Raw genomic sequence first — 25,880 nt, forward strand, 5'->3', positions numbered from 1 at the left:
CCAAAATTTCTGTAAAATGCAGTAGCAGGTAGACGGAACTCCCATTGCAATAGCAACAGCACCACTGGGGTGATACAGCCCAAGAGTGGGCACTGTCAGAAGGTTCCTTTCAGTTCTGTACCTCACAAAAAACACACACAGCAATGAAGCAGAAGAGAAAATGAAATTAAGAAAGAAAACCACACCACCAGCAGAAGCTGAAACTGAAGAATGCCATATATGCCATATTGCACATCTCTTACTCGAGATGGAAACAGACGCTGCACTGCTGCGGTTTCTTCATTTAGGTGATATAGTGAGTATGAGCATTTGGATTTTTGCTTCATACAAAAATGTAAGATTGTATATAAATATCCAAAGCTTACCTGTTCTTCCAACACATCATGCTAGCAGAACTACAAGGATCCAATTGTTCCCTTCAGCTGCAGGGCAAGAATCCAACCCACTTCAAGGGATAAGCTGGCTGTCTCCAGAAGCCACACACACCAGTATGCTGCAGCTTCAAGAGGGACCAATCTTTTGGCTCTGCTGGCTCAGAAACAGTAATCCACATCTTCCTCATGAAAGTAAGCATTTAAGCCTATAAAGCTTCAGCTTATCCAACGTCAAGGAAACTTATGAAAAAAAAACTTACATGAGGTCCAGCATTAGAAGAAATCAGTGTATTTTCTGCCTAGGTACTGAACCATTATCAGAGTATTTGTCACAATACCAAATGCAAGAATCAATTTCAGTTTCAAAATTTTTGTTGACATTGTTTGTCTTGGTCACAGGTATGGCACAATGTTAGTCCATTAATATTGAGTATTAAAACCCTTATTTCATGTTGGATTTCACAAAGCTTGATTCACTCACAGCACTGGATCAGTTTTAGTTTGGTGCAAATCTAGAAGAGTCATTCTCATGTAAAATCTGATTAACAGCAGTAGGAACTGGGATTATTCTCACCAATCAATTCCTAAACACCATTTCTTCCAAGTAAATCAGATCCTTAAGAAAAGCTTCCTGAGTTTTCATATAATAAAACTTGGGATTGTATTTCCTGGCAAATCTGCCTTACTGGCTGTCCATCTGCTTTGTTTCACTGAGAAGTCAGTACAGAAAAACAAACTTGTTACATCACTTGACTCTTGCTTTCCCCTACCTATACTTTGCCCCCATTTCAGATATCAGCAACCAGCACAAACAAAAGCTCTTAGTCAGTCCACCTCACTTGTCCCAAGTGATGGAAAACTTCACTTGCAAACAAACACGAGCATGTCTGCAGGTTACTCATACAGTGGCTATGACAGCCAAATCCCCAGAAAAGCCCCTGTAACAGTCCAGAGTTTGCTCATACAGCTTAAAGCTAGATGATATGAATTACTGGGACCCATTTCTGAAGAATTGGCTCATGTTAGTCCCTCTTGTCCTTTTCCTTCCACAGATTACCTTAACTGTCATTTATACTGTCACAAAACTGGGAAATTGAAATTTTGCATTGAATGCCCATATTTCTATCAAAATAAGAGTTTAAGTCTAATATGTCTACCCTACAAATGAAAGGAATGGAACAAAAGCTTTACACTATCAGCATTCATCCCTCAAATTGTCTTCTCTACATAAAAAATTGTGTTACAGCTTTGAGAGACAAATATAAACTGATAATCAGATACAAGTAGGCTTACATGCAGGTTGGATTGAAGCAAGTACTGCCAAGGAACTCCATCCCGCTGTGTAACCCACTGATTTCCACATCTGCTGTCTCTGCCCAGTCCAGAAAACACAGGTCTCTTGCAGTTCCACAGGCACACATGCATACATGTTGCTTTAGTGAGCACTGAGTGTTATAATTTCCAAACAAAAGACACTTACAGTAACCTGGTACATAGATGCTTTATTTCTGACATTAACGTGGTCTGTATTGTGAGATTCTCTTACATAAAATAAGAGTTTGTAGTACAACAAAAACTAAGATAAACAAGACATTTGTTGCATGTTATGTCAAACCTTAGAACAAAAATATGGTGTAATATGTATTTAGGTTTCATGCAAGTTTGGCTGCTGCATGTACAATTTACCTATAAACTGAAAGAAATGCAAATGCACACAACATTCAAAAAGTAATAAGATGCCTGACATATGAAAGATAAAACCTTCCTGCTAAAGCAACAAAGTAGGAGTTAACTAAACGATCCAACCAATACCAACACAAATTATTACTACTTATCATAAATCTATGCTTAAACTTGGTATAGGTAGCTTTGATGATATACCATTTCTACTTCAATGTACCATCCAGATTCTAGATAGTTATTTTGTCTTAATGTTTGATTTTATTTTTTTGTCAATTAAATGCTGTCTCCAGCACCACATGTTGCTGTTAAATCCATTCTGGTAATGCACACCTAAATCTAGTACTGCCAAGAATTCCAACTGACTCTTCTAAATTTTGCTAGGTGAGGAGTAATCCTGGCATGATGGGCATTTTCTGATCCCTTGCTTATAATAGGATTCCCACCCCCCCAAAAAATTTGACGTGAATTAAACACTGCTAAAAATGTTTGTGTCTATTACTATCAGAGCCCATATCAAAAAGCTCATAAAAACAAGGATTGTATAAGCTTTGAGATGCTTTAAAAAAGTTTAAGAACCCATTACATTCCTTGTGCTGCTCATCATGTGTTAAAATTCTCCATTTATTAATTCTTCTCTACCATCTTTGATATCAAAGTGTTAGGAACACTTTCCACACCCTGCATAGTACTGGTTGATCTCATAAAGTTAACTAGAGAACCTGACATCATGTAATTTTACATACAGTGCATATGATGCTCGCTCTTTCCATCTCTCATAGCAGCAAGCCGATTCTGCCACGATCTGTAGCAGCACACCCGGGAGTGGAGAGGAAGAGTGTTTGAATTATAAATAACTAAAACTACAGTGTACAATTCCATTTACCTGTCAGTATCTGTTGAGAGCACTCCATTACAACTTGCTCGAAATTAACTACATAAAAATCTCTACAACAAAAGCAAACCAAAACATTCCTTCAAAACCAAAAATAAAGACATAAAATAAGTGCAAATACCTAAAATAGGCAACTAAAGCAAGTGTTGTGACCTGTACACCTTTAAATAAGGACAAAGATTTTTCATAAATAAAAGAATGTTCTCTTTGCTCTTCAAACATTTAGTCAGTATATAATGGTCAAAGTTAAGTGCAGATACAATGTTTTGAGATCCAAGGTGCCAAGTTTCTTAAAAAAAAAAAAATACATATTGTAAATGCATTAGTTTTTAGTTCCTATGCAGGACAAAGTACTCCTCGGTCACATATAAGACCCCCACCATTTCTTTCTAAATATACTTAAACAAGGTACAAGAATAGTTGCTGTATAATACAGGAATACCTTGTAATTATGTTGTAGACCAACATGATTTTAGGGCTATAGTGCAATCTTTATGTAGATGTAGCATACAGTATAGATTCTTACACTTCACCACTGTAATTCTTCTGCTATTTAATATATTTTAAACTTGTCCTTTTTCCATTTTAGCTGTTTTAACAGGAAACAACATTGGCCTCTAGACAACCTGCATACATATAAATATCTACATTTAAGCTTTGAAATGGAAATAAATTATAAAAACAGACTCCTTTCCAATTTACAAAATTTTGCTTGTTCCTACATACTGTACAATACATTCAACAATCATCTCATTTTGAGATTTATGAAGAAAATACTGATGCTTTACACTAAACTTAATTCACCCCCTCTGCCTACTTCTAGTACCATTTGCAAATAAATATATTTAACACTGTAGTTAATTTCACTGTTTTGCAGCATACCAAAAAAAATTAGTAGTGCAACTTTCTATCCTTCCTTTGTACTCCTTTCCATTGTGTTTCTTTATATACTAGAAAAATGCTACATAAGCGAAAGCACATTCAGTCATGTATGTTGCTCGTTTGGAAACCAGTAACAACCTATAAACCTACTCTATGTTGAAAATGCTCTAACAGATAAAAAAGCGATGCAAGTCAAAAGAATAAATATGAAAAATAGACCTAAAAACTGTATGTTGTCAGTACTGCAATGTATTTTACCCTTTATATTTTAGGGGGTTACTCTTTTAATATCTAAAAAATTCATTGCAGAACTGTTACGGTATCCCTTCATAAAGAATGCAAGAGCTTGATGTCTGTTCTTTGTCAGTTAAAAGAAGAAAGGAAGCTTTAAGGTAGATTTAAGGTTTCCCTTGGCAGACTCTTCTCAAAGACTTAATTCCCAAGTATCACACAGGAATAGCCTTCAACATTGTTTCAGTTTCAATGGCAAGAGATGGTTGTCAGCTGCAGTGACCATCACAGTATCAGAGACCTTGAATTGCTGTTGGTGGCAGTGTATGTGCTCAGATACCTTCTTGCTTGTTCAGTCATGATAAGCTGGTCTTCTGTTTTTCCATAAACAACTGCCTCCCAGTCACGATTTGGCTGCATAAAATAAAATTCTGTTTAAAAGGTTATTTTAACAAACTAAAATACTTGAGCAATTCTCATACAATGTTTCAGAATAGTAATAAATTATTAAAGCCGAGCAATAGTATATTTTACTGAGAAGGATCCTGTTCTACAGTACAATACCTAAAACCTGCAACAAAGTTCCCTCACCACCCCCTAATCCAGCTTCCCAGCAGTGCATCTGGCTTATGGTTCGAGTTCTAACACACAAAATGAAAAATATTCTTCAATACAGTCTAACCACTTCAACAATCTACATAAAATGGAAGCTAATTAAGTTATCTTCTCTTTGAATAGCTTCCTCTTTAAATGTGCTAAGTTCAACAGAAAAACACATTACTGACAGCTGTCTGGAAACAAAGAAGGTAAAATGATGTGGGAGCTGAAAAAGAAGATTGTGAAGAACTTTACCAAACCAAGTGACAGCTGTGGAAGAACAGTCAGATTTTTTGGGGGATATATTAGAAATGGCAAAGGAATTGGAAATAACAATGATGAATGGAAGAATAATTAAGCTACTAGTCCTGTTTTTTTCCATGAAGCAAAGCCTACATCTTCACATGATGTACTGAATCTTGAAGTGATTCGTTTCAGCTCCAAATTGGACCTGACACTGGCTGATTGTAGCAGGATGAAGAATGCAAGATCCTCTCCCTCCCACATGGAACTAGAAACTGATCCTTGGGATCAGTTCCACATATTGATTCACAAAGAAAATTAGCTGTTTGAGCTTCTCTACAAATTTAGCAGAACTTGATTCATGGAAGGATCTTGGGGTTAGAGAGGCCACAAATCTGAGAGAGAATTTCTCTGGGGAAAAAGGAAAAAGATGGTTCAATGAAAATATTTGCGAGTATACTATGACTAAGCTCCCCTTTTAAGTATTCTGAAGGCCATTGTCCTAGGTTGACTGTATGATGCCTTTATCCCCGATCGATCGTCTGCCCTGTTTATGCTGAATAATAAGTTTTGCACCTGTAAGGCTTGTTCCAGGATTGAAGGGGGGAGGGAAGAAGTGCGGAGTTTGGTTTCAGAAACTCCACTCCCTCCTCCACATTCCTGCTCCTGGACTGTGTTGTCTGCGGACAGACAGACAGCAAGACAGAGCTCTCCTTTGCTTTTCTAGTTAGTTTTAGCTAGCTGAAGCAAAGAAGTTCCCTGGACTGTGTTTTTTTTCTCGACTGAACACCAGAAGAGCAGCAGCAGCAGTACCTGTGGTCCAGCGGGCCGGGTCTGGGCCGCAGCATTTCCAGCGCCACAGGCACTGATCAGAGACTGAGTGAGCCCAGCTGCAGCCCGGGGGGGCTTTCTGAGTTTGTCTCTCTCACGGAGTGGCAAGAAGTTTTACTGCTTAATACTGTTTAAGTTTGCTTGTTTAATAAACAGTTTTTTTCCACTTTTCTCCAAGGAGGTATCTTTCCTGAACCAGCTGGGGGGAGGGGCTGATAGAATCTGCTTCCTAGAGGAACCCTTTTGGGGGTTCTTTCCCAAATTTGCCTTGAACCAGGTCAGCCATACTTCTAGGTCAGATAGATGTATTCACCTTTGCTGCAATTCACAGCAAAATTAATTTTTCTTTTTTTTACTTTTAATATCACAATTAAATGAACTTTGTTCTTCTTCCTCATAAGAAAAGATCAGAAATCAATACTCTTGTCTCTCTACTTAAAAACATAATTGTTAAAGCAATTAAGTAAAATATGGAAGATCAGGCTCCAGGTGTCCCATCTTCTGAGGTTTTAATATTTTCATTAATACAGAGCTGTAGATATTCTGAGAAGACCAAAATATCTTACACATTAATTCTCTATGGGATAAACTGGAACTGGTACAAAGTCAGGTCAAAGAAATCTCTTCTTAAAGCTGGTGATCAGGACAGAGGGAAAACTAGCTTCAGTGATTTTACCAGTATGGAAAATATACATATGTAAAAGAACAGGCCTGTTACAAAAACCATTACCAAATAGAATCTGTGGATAAACTCTGCTTAATGAATCCCACTGGGCTTATTATGAAGAGTAAGCACCAGAAAAATTTGCGAAATTAAAGTCCTAAAGAAGTCTAGTTTGCACCCGGTCAAGTTTTCTAACTCATAGGCTTGGGCACCCAAATCTGTTTTGTTGGTCTCCGCTACCCTGGTTTCGCCCCCCCCCCCCCTCCCCCCCCCGCCAAAATCTTAGTGAAACATCAGTTTGTTTCACTAAAACAAGATGTGAAACATCAGGATTGTATTTAAAGAACTTAGCTATGAACAAACACTTTGCAGAAAAATTACCAACTTACAAGAAATAAGAATCATGGAAACACTGAAACTGGATCACTGGTTTCAACAATTCTAGATATTAGTTTAAGACAGAAATAAAGCAATACAAAATTTCTTTGTTAACCCACTAAGAGAATTAACAGAATTCTTTGCATCCAGACCTGAAGAACTTTCTCCATTTTGACATTTTTTGTTGTACATGCATTCAGTTTCTTCTTAATGACAGCATTTGCTTTGTTTGCTGGATTTGTATCCTGTTTTTCTGATGTCAGGTTACATCTGTTGTCCTGTATTTCCAACAATGGTGTCATTAATAAAGATGTGGTATATGCATTTTTTGACTATTGACAAAAAAGAGAGTAGAGAACAGGAATAATAATTAGTAATTAATGCAAAAACACTTCAAATGCTGTGTTCAGAGAAGTCAAAATGTAAATAAAGTAAATAATATCAGAAAGACCCCAGGAAAGAATCTGAAAAGAAAATGTAATGGACAGTATATGAAGAATTAGCCTGGTCCACACTGGGATCCATAGTACAAGGAGTTGCTAACATGGTTTAGGTATCACTGAGTAGACAGTTTCTTTACTCTAAAGCCATGCCACTTTGACACATTTTGTAAAGAACAAGGTTAGATAAAGTTGTAACTACAGAACCGTTTTAAGGAGGAAAAAAAAAATCACTTTCATGTCTAGGATGATCCTTGTAAAAGTAAGGACAAGGAGACTAGAGTCAAAAAAGTAATATCACATCAGTTTGAGGGAGAGGAACTGCTTTAAGAACTGAAATAACCACTGGATGGATCATGACAGAAGAATTTTATATATTGGTATTGTGTCTATGAAAATAAAAAGAAATTAACCCAGCTCCAGAATACAAAAGTGGAAGACAGATATATATCAATTTTAGAGACCAAAAATTAGTTCACAGTAACAGTGGCAAGTATTTGCCTGCTTGTAAAAACACTCCATTAAACTACCTTTAAGTATTTATTCCACCTTAGACCTTATTCCTAAATTATCATCATATGGACACACAATTTCTACTTTCAAAATCTTATTAATTTTTAAGAAGATACTACCACTGTCTCTCTTGCTAGGAATGAATGTTCTTGTTGCACCAGCATTCTTTATGAAAATTAAGGAAAAATCAACTTTTCCCCAGTCCCCAGACTTTAATAGACTACAGCATCATTGTGTATCTTAACCTGGACTCAGTGATCCACAATAAACAAGACATCACTAAGAGAACAGCAGATATTTTGGTCATTACTGGAATGGCTGCAAGCACTGCTGCTCCTCCCAAGAGATGTTCCTGGGGAAGCTGGCAATTCCCACTAGGTGGCAGAGCACCCAATACCCAACAGGAAGACTCCAAGGCTTGGCACGGAATCTAAGAGGCACTTCAGAAGGGAATTTAGAAAACTAGCTAGAAAGGGGTGTAACCTAAGCACCTTACACCAGCTTTTTAAGGACCTTGGCTCCTACATGCTGTATATAGCTTTAACCTAATCAAGAATCACAGACATTTACTCTGTAAGCATTAAACACATACCTGCATTAAGAACTCATTAGAACAAAGTTCTCCTACAAGACTAAAGAATAAACTATTCAATTACTCCACTGAAAAAAATCATTAAGCTTCTTTTTAAAGGAAAGAGGGACCAAAATATCCTCATATCTGACTTCTTCATGTCTTGATTGTTGAGGGAGAAGTATTCAAATTCCTTTAGGCAGAGGAAGCACCTAAACTTCATCTTTTACATGCTTGATATTTCTTTAAAGTATTCCCCTACTATGTGAAGCAGGAAAAACATGCTGCCTAATATGCAATTAGGTATTTTCAGAACACATTTGCCAGACTGTCAAGCATGCACAGCACAGGAGCAAATGTCATCTTCCTGGTATATTACAGAAACCTCCAGCATGCTGTGTATGCTAAAGTTTATAGGCAACCACCATGGAAACAGCTTTGCTACAAACCTGTAACACATTCACATTATTTTACCTACTCTGAAGGACTGAAAGGAAAAATTAATGCATGAATTCAAGCCCAATCCTCACCTATGTCTCAAGTGCATAAGATAGTATTTCAAACTGAAGGTACCTTTCACTTTCTAGATACATTAATCTAGACAATTTCAATCCAAAAATTTATTTTAGTGGGCAGAACAAAAGATACACAGTTCCATATTAATATTGCTGCCAGTGAGGCTCTTCAGTCAGTTTAGTTTAGTTTAATTCTTACCTGTACATCTAAACTATTATCTTCTGTCAAACGCTGGGCCCCAACCTCTTCTTTTTCCTGTGGATCTAGGACCAGTGATTTTCTGACTTTTTTAGAAAAGTTGTGCTGAAATAAACATTTTGTAGAGAAAATCTGTAAATTATTATTTAAAAGCAGTTATTACCTATTTGAGATTACTATTGTCATATTACCTCCTGCTTGCAGTTTTTATACAAAGTGTCATCTTCCTCCTTGGGAAATATATCTGTTCCAGTTTCCTCTTTCAAAACTTCCCTAATGTCTTCCTCCGAGAAGGCAAGTGGTTGGGACTAAACATTAATTGAAATTGAAGAAGAAAATACAGGAAGTCTATTAGTGGCCAGTTCTTACAACACTCTACTGTCAGCTAATGTAGGCCAGAAAAGAGACATCGCAAAACATAGCAAGAAAGGACCTAAGCTAATGTAGTCCAAAACCACGGGGTTACATTCCAATGCCATGAAGATTATTTTAAGTTCATTTTACTCCACATTTTTAGCTAGATAAAACATATATATGCACACAATGCCTCAAAAAATGCAAGGTAGCATTGAAGAAGACAAGCTACTTGTTTGCAAATGGTTATCCACTGATAAAAGGGATAGAAGTAATTGATATATACTAAATACCTACATAAACACATATATGTATATATACATGCATAAAAACATACTAAAAAACTGTACTAGAAATGTGTAACTGTTGTTGTGAAATGAATTCATACCAATTTTAACACAAATCTTTGAATAGGACATTGATAGTCCTAAGTACAGTACAGAATTTCACAGAAGCCATACAGATGGCTCCTTTGTGTACCAACAGGAGAAGAATTCCCTTAAGCCCTCAAAATTTGATTTTGAACAGGAGGTTAATAGTGGACAGAAACAGGAATGCCAAACCACTCCATTTGCATAGTGAGGGACTGTGAATCTATAGGGTAACACAGATGGTGCCAAGCCCTGTGGCAAAGTCTGAGCTACCTTCTGTGTTTGCAGAAAAGAAGCAGTCAATATATATTGGTTGGAATCTTTTCAGAATTTGAAAAGCATATGTCTCCTGAATTCCAAAAGTTATTATGTATTAACATACCTTAGCTAGGCTAGGAAGAGAACAAAAATTGAATTCATTTGGAACAAACTAACAAAAAAAGGTAACATTACCCAGTCAACAAAACAAAAAGAAAGTATTTGACAGCCAGCAGAATCAGGATCATGAACTGCTATACTATAAAATTTTGGGGTTTAGGATGAAGAAAACTGCAAATATTACTCAAGATTATCACACTGTGGTAAACACCTAGTTCCAGTCCTAGTGCTGTAGAAGTACCAAAATCAAAGAACAACTCAGCTCTCCCATAGTCCAGAGGATTCAAAGATAATGCAGTTTTCAAGTGAAATGTGAAAGTTGTTTAAAATAATGAGGTCAGTCATATTCATCTACAGCAGTTTGCTCTTACTGGACTACCCAGCTCAAGAATCCACACCCATTCATTCTCTGATTTACAATTTTTCTTTTGAAAAAAAAGGGATCCTAAAGTATTAAAATTTTCAGGCAATTATGCAACCATCTTGTAAGAGATATAGTTTTAGCAAAGATAGGCAAATTTAAAACAACTCACAAACATGAAACTGATGCATTTAAAATTACGTTGGATCAAATTATTACATGTACCAAATTACTGTCCAAGAAGACAATACCTTCATAGTACACTGAAGGAGACAAGTCTAACAACCAGATCCAAAGCAGTTTTGATTGACATTCTAACTGTTCTCTGGGATAAGCAAATGCTTTCTAAGATCACACTGAGGCTTACGATTCAGCAAAACCAAGAGGGCATTTAGACTTCAGCAAAGAAGAAAAGGAACAGTATCATCACATACCATAAGTCTGAGAGGACCATACTTTTTTTCCTGAGCAGCCAAAGCATTTTTGAAAGGAGTTGGTGTCCTTGGTGTTGAACCCAAAAGAGATCTTCTCATTGTGGGACTTCTAAAACTATTCAAGCATAGAAAAGCATTCATATGTGCATTTTAATATTTTAATATTTTATCATTAGCAATGTAATAAAATTAAACTAAGGAACATTTTTAAATACCTTCATTTACAGAAAATATATCACCACCATGCATCTGAAAGTACTAAGATCACCATAGCATTACCCCATGTGTATTAAAAAATACCACCACCACATGTTTAATGCAATAAACCTACCCCACATTTTCCTTTTGATCTTGTGGCGTCATTTCCTTGTGTAGAGGAGTTGTAATAAGAACTTTCTGCCCACAGATTGGAGTAGATGTAAATGCAGGATTTTCAAAGTTAAATTGTTCATTTCCAGAGCAAGTATTGAAAAACTACGCATAAGAAGAAAAAAAAAAAGGCAACCTTACAGGACAAAATTTCACCATTGTGCTACACAGCAAAAACCCCCAAATTATATACATATATCTGAAAGACTTTTACTGACAAATCCCAATACTTTATTCTTGACTTACACTTACTGCTGAAACCTTGATTTTCTTCTTAAAATACCTACTCCTTAATTAGGTCACAGAGACAAAAGATCTCTATCAACAGTTATTTGCATGAGAAAGTGTGAGCTGAGGCACAGGTTGCCACTGCTGCTGCCGCCCTCTCCATCAGTTTTCAAAATGCAGGTTGTTTAACAATATCTTTTTAATATATTCACCCCTATGAAGATGCTTCAAGAAGTTTTTTGACATATTGATTTAGGCTGCAATGTACTACTAGGTTAGAAACTATTTACAATTTATAACCAACCCACCCACCACAGTCTTCATGTTTAGTCATATTTAAAAATACATTCACCTGTGATGGAGAAAATGGTAGTGTTTTCACTGGTGTCCGCTTTAGTGCAACATTGACGGCATCGTTACACAAACCATCATTCAGATCACTAACTGGGGACTGCCCAACATGCAATCTCTTTTTCTTTCTCAGGATAGCAGGTGGATTGCTGAACTTAGTTAAGTTTGAGGTTGTCGAAAAAACTGTTTCCTCATCCCCACTGATGCTGCTGTGGTTTTTGCCATCAAGCATAACGCCGACATTATACTGGCACTCAGCAGCCCCTTCACCGTGTTGAAGCCGCATTAGTTTTACTGGAGCTGGCTTGACAGGGGATACAACAGCCTCGGAAAGCTCAAAACAGGTATCACTCCACGCTACCGGATCCTATGGGGAAAGGTGCAAAACACAAGCAGGCTTATCCAAGATTACTTGAGAATGTCCAGGCCAATCTATCAGCCCTCTACCACCACAAGTCATATACTGAATTATTCTCTGTGTCTTTCATACAATCATAAAACACTGGATATTTTAAGACACAATTCTTTTAAAAGAGGCAATAAAGCACTTGATAAGGCAGAAATTATAGAATACAAAAGAAGGTAATTTAAGAGTATCGTACACATATTGTGCAAGTTGACATTCTAATTAAACACTTGCTTTTAACAAGGAATACAAACTTACGATTTCCATAAGGTCTAGCGCCTCTGCAAATTCTGGAATGGTTTGTAGAGGTGTTAGCATTCTATTTGCTTCTACACCCAAATACTTAGGTGGTGAATTGTGCTGAACAGGTGTGATGCGGGTCTCATCCATGCTGTAGAAATTACTTGTTTGTTCCTCAAGACTACTTAGTGTATTAGGCATACAATCCTCCATGATAAAATTCCCAGACCAACAAGACAAGCTTCCAGCTTGCTAAAAAATTATGAGAAATACGTTAATCTTATTCAAATTAGAGGTTGAAAAGAGTCAATTATGTGACTGCAGGGTGGAAAAAAAGTAGCGTGTGGAAATACTAAGCATAACAATTAATTTTGGCATTTTCAAATACTAGTTATCTGTTTCAATTAAAGACGTTACTCTTCTTTTTACATTAACATGCTCAACATCCTCAAATTGTGCAAGATTTTTATCTTACCTCACATTCATATCTTATACACACTCACAACTTTGGTAATTATGGGCTGTATTGGAAGCCATCTCTGATGCAGGTTTCCCAAGTACTTGAACACCAGTATATTATGAAGTCATCTTCAGTACGGAACACTGAACTTCTAATTTTGAGATTAGAAAATGTTCCTACAGTGTGAAATACTACTTGTTTGATCTGGGGTTTTTCAATGCATATTTTGCATTAATAGTTAATAAACTTCTAAAAGGTTATCCCACTTCAGTAGACTGCTTTGTACCCAAGAAACAAATTTTAATTTTCACTGGAAATCTAGAAGCAAACCAGACTCTACTAGATAAGCATAACTGCACTGTTTCAAAAGAATGACAGGAATAGCTCCACCACATAAAACCTGCAGCTCACCTGTAACCTAATGATCAATATAGTTGGATTAGTTAGGTGTCTGTTATGCACAGCCCTCTGAAGAAATCAGTGACCGCCATCTGCAAGTCACCACAATTCTACAGAATTAAGGAAAGTCCACTGAATTTACGCACAAATTGTGTACAGTGCATATTTATTTAGTGTTTGTCATGTCCAAATGTGGATATTAAGTATTGCAAGCACTCACACTGAAGTTTGAAGGAAATAAAATCTATAGGACATTTCAAAATCAAATGGGGCCAAGCCCATGTATTTTTCACCTCTACTGAGTAGATGATCAATATTGCTGATCCATAAAACTGAATGGCAATGATATCAAATGTGTCACCTCCTGAAGAGGATTAAAATAATGGGTCATAGGAACTGCCAAATTGCTGGTCATATTTCTGCTGTCTTCACAGTTTAGAAAACTGCACTAAAAATAAGTTGTCTCGGTTCTAATATACAGATTTTTGGTTTTCAATGCAACAGCCATAGGTTTGATTTTAGAGGGTCAGGTGAAAACACCCCACTAAACCACACAACCGTTACTGAATTTCTGAGGATTAACCTCAGTAATGCATATTCAAATATATATAGAAATTTACAGTCCTTACAGAAGACATTTGTTTTCTTCTGATTTCATTCTCTGCTGACATAAGTAGCAATTCAAGTTCCTTTATTTTCTTTTCCTTATCAGGATCATCATCAATAAATGGCTGCTGAAAAATTTAAGAAAGAAGCCATTACTATTTTTCACTTCCACCACCTCTTCACAGTAAAGATTCTGTATTATAACACAGCTGCATTTTTAACAGGAATCCATGCAGAGAGGGAAGAGAACTGTTCAGGTTGTATCATATTTTGTAGTACAGAAGTCACTCACAACTGAAACAACTCCAATTACCAGGAGATGGATCTGATGTTAAAGTGGTGTGTAAGGTGGTATTTTAACTGCATTCTAATATGGCCTGTAAGTTATCTGTGTGCTAAAGCACCTTCTAAAGTCACTATATTCTTATCTTTAATAGAACCAAGTGCTGGCACACTGGTTTGTATGTTTGTGTTTCCCATTCCTTCCACAATTGCATGCTATTTATCATCATTAAGTGTGCAAGAAAGTGTTCCAAATCAGCATTTGCTGACACAGTATTTATAGAAACAATGTCACCCCTACTATCAGAAAAGAAAATTAAGTAATAGGTTTTGATTGGTTTGTTACCCTCCTTAACACCTTCCATTATTGCTACAAACACAGGTGAGGATATATGCTATCACCAGTTTAGAGACTACTTCAAGGAGCAGAAAGTATCTTATACTTTTCTGTGTAGGGCAATCCAGACTGTCAAAAGCCATTTGAGGCTTTGCTGTGACTTGTATTCTTATACCATTATCAGGGAAGAAAATGCAACATGAAACAGATGACCTGCACAGGGAAACTTCACGTAGAGAGCTCTACAGAATTCCTCTATCTAACACAAACAAAACATGTATTATTCCCTGTGTCAAAATACTTTTTACTAATCCCAAATTCACAAGAATTTGTCCAAGGCCTCATATTAGTAACCAAGATATATATTCTGCACCACATGAGGAATTTTAGATATACTGCAAGTGAGTCCAAAAAAGCAAAAGGAAATAACATATCCAATTTCTATTTGTTTTTAAGTTGCTTAATTCTTCAGTACTTAGAATGCTGCAAAAGAGCAACTGATTGAAAGATGTTTATCAGTGAGAAAGAAATAAAACCTAAAAAGCACAACCAGAAGTGTAAGTCACAGTAAAGCGGATAGGGTTCTATTTATTACATACATGTAAATTGTAAAGTCTTGTTTTTAAGCATCTCATAAGCTAGGTAATACTAATATATGTCACAATTTAGCCTCAAGATTTGACATGTAGACTATGTTTTAAGCCATATTTCTGTCAGAAATAAGCACAAGCATCATGTGTCTGGGATATAGAAAGAGCTTCATTTTTCCTTAAAACTACCAACTACACTAGCAAGCTTACTTACAGAGGAATCTATATAAATTTAGATGACTAACAAAGACTAACAGACATGTTGAAGATACACAACTTTTCATTTTACTGAATAATACTATGCAGTAAATTCTTTTTATTTTATGAAGGCTATTAAAAATTTACCTGAACTATGTTGGAAGAAGATGGAGTATGTTCTAGACAGCTGCCTTCTGGTGAGGCATACTGATATGTTGGAATCTAAAAAACAAAAAACATTTCACAAACCCTCAAGAAAAGGAGAATATAAAATTATCTCAAGTTATTATACATAAATTATTTATGGTTTACAAATCCTGAGTTGCCATAAAATCACAAAAATAGTTAACAAATCTTCAGTCTTTCACATATGTTTCTTGTTTCAAACCACTGGGAAATACTTATTATTCTAAATTTTGAACTTACATGTGTCTGAACAGGCACGTAATACTGATTCTGAGTGTGCAAATGTTCCATACTCAGACAAGGTTGGGGCTGAAGTTCAGCAGAACTAGCACTTTCAAACTTTATAACACTTTGCAAATATCCTTCCTGTTCCACTTTTCTTCGCATTGTTGAATTCCAGTGATTTTTAATTGAATTATCAGTCCTAAAATGAAAGCATAAAACAGTGACTCGTTTCCATATTTCAAAATTTAATATATGACACAATTAACAGGGTTTGTACAGCAGGTTAATCTGAAGCCACAAATCCAGAAAGCTCCAGCAGCTTAGACCAGAGGTTCTGTTATCAGTAGGGTTTTGGCCTAATGACTAGAAAGCTACTCTTTTTAGAACTTTCTTCTACTAAACTTCAAGTGTGCTGGAAATTAAAAAAGGAGAAAGCCTTGGTTCTGACTGTAATCACGACAAAGAACCTTTCTTCTTAGATACTTGGAATCATTTCATAAACACAGAGTTATTTACCCTTCTGCTATAAATTTGCAGTATGTGTTGCTAAGAAAATCACTGCACTGTCACACAGCATAATAAAGACACTTTCGCTGGTGTTTGCTACTGGGAAACATCTCTTCTAAAATTGACAGTCTGCAATTCCCATTCTGCATTTTATGTGCAGCTTTGTGGAAGAACATCCTACTGCTTCTTCATGCCCTTGATCATGGATAGGACAAAACAGGCATGGCATTTTGACAAGCAGGCTGAAATCACTCCTAACACTAAACAAACATTAAGGCAAGAGTAGACTATGACTGCATTACCGTCTAAACAGCCTTAGGTAGAGGTACAAAGAAACAAAAATTGGTTAAAGCTCCATTCTTCATTTAAGGTCACTCCAAGAAGTATTCCCCTTTTTCATCCCAGGACTGCTGGACTCTACAGATCTTCTATGTCTATGATATTTAGCAGTCTTTAGCTAACAGTGCCAGATTCATTGACAACAAACAAGCTAGTAAATAGGAATTCTTCTGTCAAACTAATCTTCCCTCTCCAAAATTCTATTTAGATGCAACCCAATCTCTTCTCATTCCTCCAAAGGATTTACTGTGAGCCATGGATTGTGCACTTCATGAAAACACAAAATTTTTAAGCACACATCCCTCATTACACCAAGGTAAAAAATGCTGACATTCCTCAGGCACAGCTAGACAATCACCTCTTGAGTGCACAAACTGAATTCAGAAAGGGACAGCTTAACACTGAATTTCAGTTAACAGTACAAGATAAAATAATTTCAATCAACTCTTCACACACTAAAATTTTGTTTTCCACAACCACAGAAATTGGCAGTGAAACTTGAAAGAAATATAAGGCAAACAATGCATACAATTCATTCTTAACTTAGAGACTTCATGAAAACCAACTAAATTTCCAATGCGTGACTTCTGAGTCTGGATTTTTGAAGGTTACTAAGATTTTATTTTACAAGAGTCCAGTTCAATAAGTGCTACATTAAAAAAAAAAATCAGATCTTAAACCAGGAAAGTCACCTTCAAATGCATATTAATGAAGGCACTTTGAGATCAAGTTTGATATAAAATAATTTTTCTACTACTGCTTGCAGTTAATTCAGTTCAGCTCTATTAGAGAGGGTTTTTAACTGATCAGGAGCAATCTGAAGACACCTTCAAACCATTAGAGCTCTTTCTATGGGTTTTACGTCTTTTTAAGAATACAGGTCAAATGCAAAAGATTTTTAGCATCTATCAAGATAACTATGTTTTGATGTAAGTCTCAGCAGATGCTGTCTAATTTGAAAGGGTACTGAGATGAGCACTTTTCATAGTCCAACATTTAACACAAATAGAGTTGCAAAGCACCTTCCAGGAAGAAGTTTTGCTATTTCAGCCCATCGGTTTCCCAAACGCTTGTGAGCTTCATAGATTATTCTGTCCTCTTCTTCTGTCCACGAAGACTTTTTTACCTCAGGATTGAGATGGTTGTGCCATCTTTCTCTGCATTGCTTGCCTATTCTTCCTTTCAGGTGTTTTGCAATTAGAGACCAGCGCTTTGGACCATACTTCTGAACTAATTCAATAACCTGCAATACAGATGAAAGCACATTATGATTTCAAAACCTAATTTACCTAATCAAAGGCTAAGAACACCAATAAACACACATTTTAGAACAGCATTATAATAGGCAACTGATATTAGGCCTAAGGAGGCAGACAGTGACTTGGGGGTTTAAAAATCAAAAAATTACTAACTCAAAATTCTCTGCGTTTAAACTATAAGTGTATACTGATGAAAACATTCACTTGGAAGTTTGCTTTCAATCACCCACTGCATAAGCTGACATTAGGAAAGCCCAAAAAAGAAACAGGTAAACATTTTGTTTGACTATTTTTAACAATATTCCTACAAGGGAAGACCCACACCTCTGCATCTAGAAATGGAATGGAGGTTGGGAGTTTTTACCAAGTAGAAGCTTTTTCTTAAAAGACTAATGAGAACTGTAAAAAAAATAGATTAGAAAGACCATATTCATAAAGTAACAAACAGTAGTTTAGAATATCTTAGAACAGTTTTTAACAGTAGGAACAAGAAACCAGTTTGAAATAACCACAAGAAAGCTGTATTTGTATCTCCCTACCAGGCAGTCCAGGTTGTGCAGGCAAAAGGCTACAGTATGGATGAACAACAGCAAGGTGAAAAAGGAGCCTAAAACACTGATAGCTTCTTTACAAAGAAATGGTTTCACAGAATATTCTGAGCTGAAAAGAAACCAGAAGGATCATCGAGTCCAATGGCCTATACAGGGATCACTCTCACAACCTTGGCATCATTAGCACTATGCTCTAACCATATGAGCTGATCTCAGGGTTGTAACAGTAGGTTATTAAATAATTTCCCTCATTCCCAAATCCTTCAAGTCTGGTGGGTTTGAGGAACAAAAGATGTAAATGAGACCTTTGGTCTTTAGAGCTACAAAGAGACCCTCCCCCTACTTGGTAAGCTAGAATAATTCAGTCAGCAATCTCACTAATGGGAAATTAAATGCTTCAGCAGACCTGACATTCCATCTACTTAAGAGAGAATTTTTTTCTTCTCATACATCATAATGCAATAAAAGTATCCATGTCACAAGATGCATCAGACATCAATTACATGGGAATGGAACTTAAAAAAAGTACACATTCTTAGCAGTCATATGCCAATTTTATTAAAGCGCAGAGTATCAAATAGCTTTTGTTACCCTCTGATCTTCTTCTTTAGTCCAGGGACCTTTAATCAGTTCCGGGTTTAGTACCTTCTGCCATCGATGCTGGCACTGAAAATCTGAACGATTCTGAAACAGTTTTTGAAATACAGTGTAGATGTTAAACCCTCGAATACACGAAGTTGTAAATACATTCTAGCATGAATTATTAGCTTACTTCAAATTAAAATACTTATTTAGAAATTGTTCTAAGTACAATAGTTAAATTCTACCTTATTATTTCTTATTCCACTTGCCTATAAAAAACTCTTCTTTGGAAAAAAAAACAAGCTTGCATGAAGCTCTAATCTAATTACTTCAATGTACTAACTTGATAATCAAATTCAGAACTTACTCTTTGAAGAAAAATTTGTATTTATTTTTGTCCTCATTACTCCACACTTTCTCTGACCTTTGTGGCTGATCTATTTTTGACATTATCTATTACTAAAATAAGGGGAGAAATTTTTTAAGAAAATACTTTTTCTTTCAAATAAAAGAACACACTTTTTGCTAAATCCCAAATGAATGTATTCTCAGCTCTTTACTAGAGTGTTAAGGAAAACAGGTTTAGATCAAATTTAGTTAACATATACTAATTAAACAACACTGTTTTTGCCGGTCAGGACAGATGGTGCTTTTCTGTAGCTTCACTAAGGATCTTTTGAAATATTGTTCCCAGTTATGAAAGAGAAGAAACCTTCACTTAGCCTCCTAAAAGCTGTCTATATGAAAGGGTTGGTCCAATGCTTAGAAATATTCAGGTAAGAGCTGCCCCAGCACAGCATACTTTTTTAACACTGGGACATAATTATTTACTTGCTTCAGTGCAAGCTGTTGGATAGAAAGGATTAATTGCAAGGTTTTGCTGTTCTTGTGTACCCAGTAAAGGTGTTATCATGCTAAGATGAAATCAATGAAGTAGCAGACTGCAAGACCAGCAAAAACACCCAGAACATTAACATGTGAAATTACATTGTTCACAGTACCTTCAAGCTAATTACAAGTAGTAACTGTATGTTACAGTACAGTTTTTTACAAAACATCATCATTTCCTGTTGAAGACAAGCTGTAAAAGACAGACTCAATATAGAATAGCTGTTACCATTTGGAAAGAAAACATTTTAAATTGTGGCCTTTTAGTGCTTTTATCTTCCAGACATTTCTGAAATCATAATACGATTTGGAGAGAAGGGCAAAACAAATGATGGAATGAAACAATATTGTTTCAGTCTGCCTTAGCCACAAAAAATATCAAAAGCGATTACAAGCTACACTCTCGCTCTTGCGAGTGACCTTGAAGCCATCTTCACTTTTTTTCAGGCAGAATGGAGGGAAGGCTTACCTGTGCCTAGTCCAGCAAAGAAATAAGGGTTTAAAAGCACAGCAGTTTGAAGACATTTACAATTCAAGTTACCATTGGTTTTCCTAGCAAAAGGCCATCAGCAACAAGGTAAGTGTGAATTATGCCAGCCTCTATTATTTGGCTGTTGCAATAGGTTGCCAAAAAAGGCTGTGCAGGCTCCATCTGTGGAGATAATCAAACCCAAACCCCGTCCTGGGCAGCCTGCTCCAGCTGACCTTGCTTGAGCAGGGGCTGTGAACCAGATAACCTGCAGAAATTCCTTCCAACATTAATGATTCTGCAGCAGGCACCTGATTATGCACATTTCCTATGATGACTGGGGAACATTTTTTCAATCTCACTTTGGCCCAGCTGAACAATAGGTTTTTTGTCTCCAGAAGTATTTGTTTTCAGATGGAGAATTCTTTATTAAACTGATAGATCTGTTAAATGCAACTCCATACTACACCTACATATCAGTATCACCAAATGTATTTTCAAACAGCTTAATATAAAATTTTTTTGATTCTTCTCTGACATCCACTCATTTCACTAATTTTTATAAGGGAATAATGTACATGTAAGGAATATGGACTTGCTTATGCATGACTTAAATTTAGAAGCTTTGAGTATATTACCTGATATCTATATTTTGCCACTTGGAAAAAAAAAATCAGAAGCATCACGGTTGCACAAAAATTTGACGAGAACAATGCAAAGTTATCATTGTTCAGCATTTAGAATTCAAGACCTTTTTTACCTTACAGTGGAATCTCATACAACTACATAATCCCACACAATACTGTAAGAACCTCAAAGGTAGGAGGAGTGTAATTTTTTGATCTCTAATATTCAATATACAATACCACTTCTAGGAAGTGATTTCAGCCTTATATTCTACCACATTTTTACAGCAGGCACATTATAACATTTGTTCAGATGAGAAACAAACACCATCAATTCTAGTTGTTGGTATTTTCTAGCATTACCTCAGGGAATCGGTCATCACTGTGAAAAAAATCAAATCCAAACAAACAAAAAAACCCAACAAACATGCACAATAAATAAAACACATGTGCCCCCTTTCCTATGGCAGTTAAAAAAAATCATCCCACTCATTTCAAGCAATCTTTCAGATGCAACCCACTCTCCTAACTGCTTCAGAAGAAACCTGTGAACTGTGGATATAGCCACCATGAGTAATGGAACCAGTAAGATACAGGAATATATTCTAAAATTAAAACAAATATCAAGTGTGAACAAGATATTTTTGATCATTTCAGACTATCACTGCAGACTGAGCCCATAAGGCTTCGGCCTTAAGCTCTTCAAGGTCTGAGCTAGAGCTCAAGTCTGTTTTAGAAGAATCATCTAAAATAGTTTTTATTATTTGATTCTGATTCTACTTCATTTCATTTCCAAGCTAGACATATGACCAAAGTAAATAAATACTAAGAGAACTTAACTGAAACAGAGATTCAACTTACTTGTAGATGACTAGCAATGAAAGCCCAATCATCTGTACCATTTTGTTCCACCAGCTTCTTTAGCCTTTCATCCTGTTAAGACATAATCTCAAGCAATAAATTTTACATGCTACCCCATTACAATACAAAATAATAACATATTTCATGAGCTAAGAAGATCAGGTAGAGATCAGAGTAAAGCAAAAAAAAAAGTATTACCTCTTCACGGGTCCATTTCACCTTGCTACATAGCTTCCTCAAACCTTTTTGTTGTGGTACTTCATAGTCATGATCCATATAGTGAAAGTCATCGTCATCCTCACTGCAAAATACAACAGATGAGCGAAGAAGATCAAAATAGAGTTTAAAATACTTTTTTTTTTCTAATTACTTGCAGCTTTTTTCCAATCTGTACATATTGTTCTAAAATGACATATGGGATTTGCATGATCACAAGGTCTGCCTTCAGCAGTTCACCATGTCAAAGTAACAAATGAATTTTAATTTCAAGGCCACACACTGGACAGATAACTCATTCCAAGTCAAGATTTAAATTTGAAGTAAAAACCAGTTTTTAAGATTCATGTATTTCTAATACATTTTTTCTTCTTTATTTTCACGAATGAACTTATAGAGTGGTTTGTTACACTGCAAAATACATTCATGATCCACCTCCATAAGTGAAAGAACAAACACAACAAGAATGTCAAATAAGTAAATCTCAACTTGAAATTATAAGTGGGCTCCTGACTTGACTAAAAGCGTTGCCTCGGTGGTACGGGAATTAGACACAAATCTTTGAAGACAGATACGTTCCAGAATAAATAACTTTGGCATCAGGGCTGAGCCTCGAAGCACAGAGCCAGAGGGCAGCCAGGTACCTCCGCGTACATCACGCTCCATCTACTGGAGACACGCGGAGCTCCACCGCCTGCAGAAACAAAGCCTTCCAAAGAAACACGGGCAAGTGTTTCATGGAATCGGCCCTGAAACTTCGGTCTCAGTGACTCATGTTAGCATAAATTCAAACACATGCGGAAGCCTAACTCTAACAACAAGAGCTGCAGTGCCCCTGCATTAATTACACCAAAGGCACAAAGAATAGACTCCCAATCCAAATATATCACTTAAATTAAAAGCAGTTTAACAGTGCAATTTTTTTCTCCGTTTTATTATTGGTACAAAGCACAATAAAAATATCATAAATTCAGGTTCAAAACAAAAATTATTTCTGCTCACCCTTGACAACTATACTTTTTCAATTGAAAGTATAAAAAAACCCTTCCCCAGTAATGAAATCAACCTGTGCTGGCATCCCAAGAGCGATTCCATGGGCGATCTCTCCATTATTTTCTAGAACATGCAATCAGCACCCTGATTAACCACTTACACATTATTTCCCATTAAGTCTGTTCCTGTTAGCCACCAAGGACATACTTTATCCAAAAGCATTACCATATGATAGTAAGTGCCCAAGTCCTGCAGACTTGCTTCTACATCCTACACCACACCTGCATTTGCCCTACTTTAGCTTCATGATGCAGCAGTAAAACATAAGCAAATCAAAACTTTGCTGAGTTACTTAAGACAGCAAACTTGTGGAAAGGTCAACAGCAAGTTCTTCATCATACTTTCAAAAAAAAATGCAAACGTTTTAAGAGGTTTGCATTAGGTGGCTTAATACTTAGAAAAACAGAACTTAAACGTAGAAGCAGCAGTTTTTTCTACCTCCCTACCAACTCCTCTTTTTTCTTTTGTCCACAGATGTTTGACAAACTTCAGGGATCTATCTTAGGATTGTAATACTAAAATACAGTTCTCATAATACCATTTCATACCAGGCAGGCCATACAGCTCACTTATAACTAGAATCAGGCCCTTAGTCAACACGACTTCCTCACCCACTGCACAGCAAATTAGTCTGTGAGCAGTCTCCAGCTAGGAGAAAAGTCACGGGGATTCAAAAGAAGAGAAGGGCTCCACATACAAAGCGGTGACGCTGCTGAGAGCGGTGCCAGACCAGGTGGGGCCCCACAGGTAGCTGCGGTGCAGAGCCCTGCGCTGGGAGTTCTCCGGGTGCACTCGTGTCCCACAGCCACACTGGTGCCTCTGTCAGCCAAGCAGGCATTAACCTCTCCTGCACCTCGATTAACCTGAACAACCACTTAGTCCTGAGTCTTGTTTAGACTAGTGCTATGATAGACTATAAATCAAATCCTGATTAATGAGTGGGACTATTACTTTAGTTTTCAATTAAAAAGACAAGATTTTTAAACACATGGGGTTGTTATAGTTCATTTGACAATTCTTTTGCAGTTATGAAACTGCTAAAATACTGCACTGAAGTGGAAGGCATCCACCAAGATTCATCCAACAAGGCATCTGGGACAATGAAGTACATATTTTGTGAGATCTTTGCTAGTTGTCCATGCAAGTCGGAGTTGAGGACCATTAAAAGAAAAAGATCAAACTTGCAAATGCAACAAAAGAGCAGTTTAACTTTAAATGAATATAAGGTTAAACCTAATACCATTTGGTGCAAAACAATTACAGTTTCTCCTTACTCCACACCTAGAATAAAAGCCTTGAAGTAACTTTCATGAAAACTCATAGCTTCAATGATATAGTTTTGGAGATACCATCATCAGACACCAACACAACATCCGCCTCAGGCTACCAATCTCTAACCAAACCTTCCTCTGCTATCCACAACCCACTGTACTTTCAATCATGAAATCAAAGCACTCCACAGCCATGGGAGATAATACAATCTAAAGCTTGACAAAAATGAAACTACTGCGTGTAATACCACAGGTGAAAGTTCCTTAAACTACAAAATGCTGATTAGGAGTGCCAAGAAACATGCTGTCTCTCAGCTATTCTTGGAGACAGCCAAGCACAGACAGCTTCAGTAGTCTGTGAACACCAAAGCATTGCTTTCTTCTTTTAGTTGTCATTTTGCAGAAAAATATTCTCTTATAATTTTTTTTCACGTCAGAGGACAATGCAGAAGCAGTTCTAGTATGTGTAACTTTGAAACCACCCTTAATTCCATTAAAAGTATGCATTCACAACCCCAGATGCCATAGATAACTCACCAAGTATCCTTTCCTTTCTCAATCCTAATCCTTCTCTTACATCTCTTTGTAACTTTCCAGAAACTGATTTAAGACAAGAATAACCATAGAGACAAAACAGTTCTCCAAGACCCACCTTCTGAATACAAAGCAAAGACACGCCCATTTTCATATCAATATAACAAAAGATGTATGAAAGCCATCTAGGGCAGCTGCTGGAGCTCTTGTGCAAAACTTTCTTTCTCAGGAACATTTCAGGCTAGAGTGTGAATATATCAGCTGAGAAAAAGTAGGTGCGTTGAACATATTGAAAGAATCAACAGGCACAAACCTCACATCAAGGCTGTGCCAAAAGGAATTGTGAAGTGAAAGGGAAAAAGTGTTACTCCACCAAAGGAAAAATAACCAGCATGGAAAGCTACTGCGCAGACGACGTAGTTGTTACTGACAAGCTCAGTTGCCCAGCTGAGTTACAACAAAAACAGCCTGCGCGAAAGCACAGAAGTGAGAGCGGCTGCCAGGGGAAAGGCGGGATTTGCACCCGAGAGGTGGTGCCCAGAAGTCCGAGAGAAGAGATACCTGCGAGGGGGCCGGAGGGGGAGGGAGCTGGGCAGTGACAGCCGAGAGCGGGGCGGTGGAAGGAGGCCGAGAGCAGCGGTGAGGGGCGGGGCGGCACCTGGCCGGGATCCCGGAGCGCGGGGGGAGCACCTGGGCTGGGGACGGCGGCGTGGACGGCAGCACTGCCCGGGAGGGGATGGGGGGCAGAAAGCGCAGAGCGCTCGGTCCCGCACTCACCTGCGCCGTCTCTCCGCCATCCTCGGCGCGCACCATAGGGGGGCCGCCGCGGCCGCGGGGCGCAGCACGGAGCCCCCGAGGCGCCCGGGCTCCCTCTCTCACAGCAGGGCAGGGACGTAGCGGGGCACCGGCGGCTCAGAATGCCTCCAGCCGGGCAGG

At 37.2% G+C, this 25,880-nt stretch overlaps 1 protein-coding gene across 2 annotated transcripts; it reads right to left on the bottom strand.

Annotated features, from left to right (window-relative positions):
• Positions 1 to 1,856: 1,856 nt before the first annotated feature.
• On the bottom strand, positions 1,857 to 25,873 carry MYBL1 (MYB proto-oncogene like 1). Of its 2 annotated transcripts, none has more exons than XM_030266284.4 (16): positions 25,722 to 25,873; positions 22,069 to 22,171; positions 21,871 to 21,942; positions 19,036 to 19,128; positions 17,657 to 17,877; positions 15,804 to 15,987; positions 15,525 to 15,599; positions 13,994 to 14,095; positions 12,524 to 12,757; positions 11,861 to 12,226; positions 11,243 to 11,385; positions 10,912 to 11,026; positions 9,205 to 9,321; positions 9,014 to 9,118; positions 6,928 to 7,107; positions 1,857 to 4,476 (listed from the first exon to the last, which is right to left on the bottom strand). In XM_030266284.4, the coding sequence occupies exons 1-16, from the start codon at positions 25,739 to 25,741 to the stop codon at positions 4,348 to 4,350; spliced, it is 2,259 nt and encodes a 752-aa protein (XP_030122144.4). In that variant the 5' UTR covers positions 25,742 to 25,873; the 3' UTR covers positions 1,857 to 4,347. The 2 variants fall into 2 exon arrangements, with proteins under 2 accessions (XP_030122144.4, XP_030122143.4); XM_030266283.4 differs by having other exon boundaries at positions 13,994 to 14,098.
• Positions 25,874 to 25,880: the final 7 nt, after the last annotated feature.

Source organism: Taeniopygia guttata, chromosome 2 (assembly GCF_048771995.1).
Source record: "Taeniopygia guttata chromosome 2, bTaeGut7.mat, whole genome shotgun sequence".
NCBI lineage: Eukaryota > Metazoa > Chordata > Aves > Passeriformes > Estrildidae > Taeniopygia > Taeniopygia guttata.

Coding starts and splice junctions, on each gene's coding strand:
- MYBL1 (XM_030266283.4), bottom strand. CDS start 25,741: ATGGCGGAGAGACGGCGCAG. Junction 22,172..25,721: donor ATGGCGGAGAGACGGCGCAG/GTGAGTGCGGGA, acceptor TGTATTTTGCAG/TGAGGATGACGATGACTTTC. Junction 9,322..10,911: donor ATGGTCCTCTCAGACTTATG/GTATGTGATGAT, acceptor ATTAATGTTTAG/TCCCAACCACTTGCCTTCTC.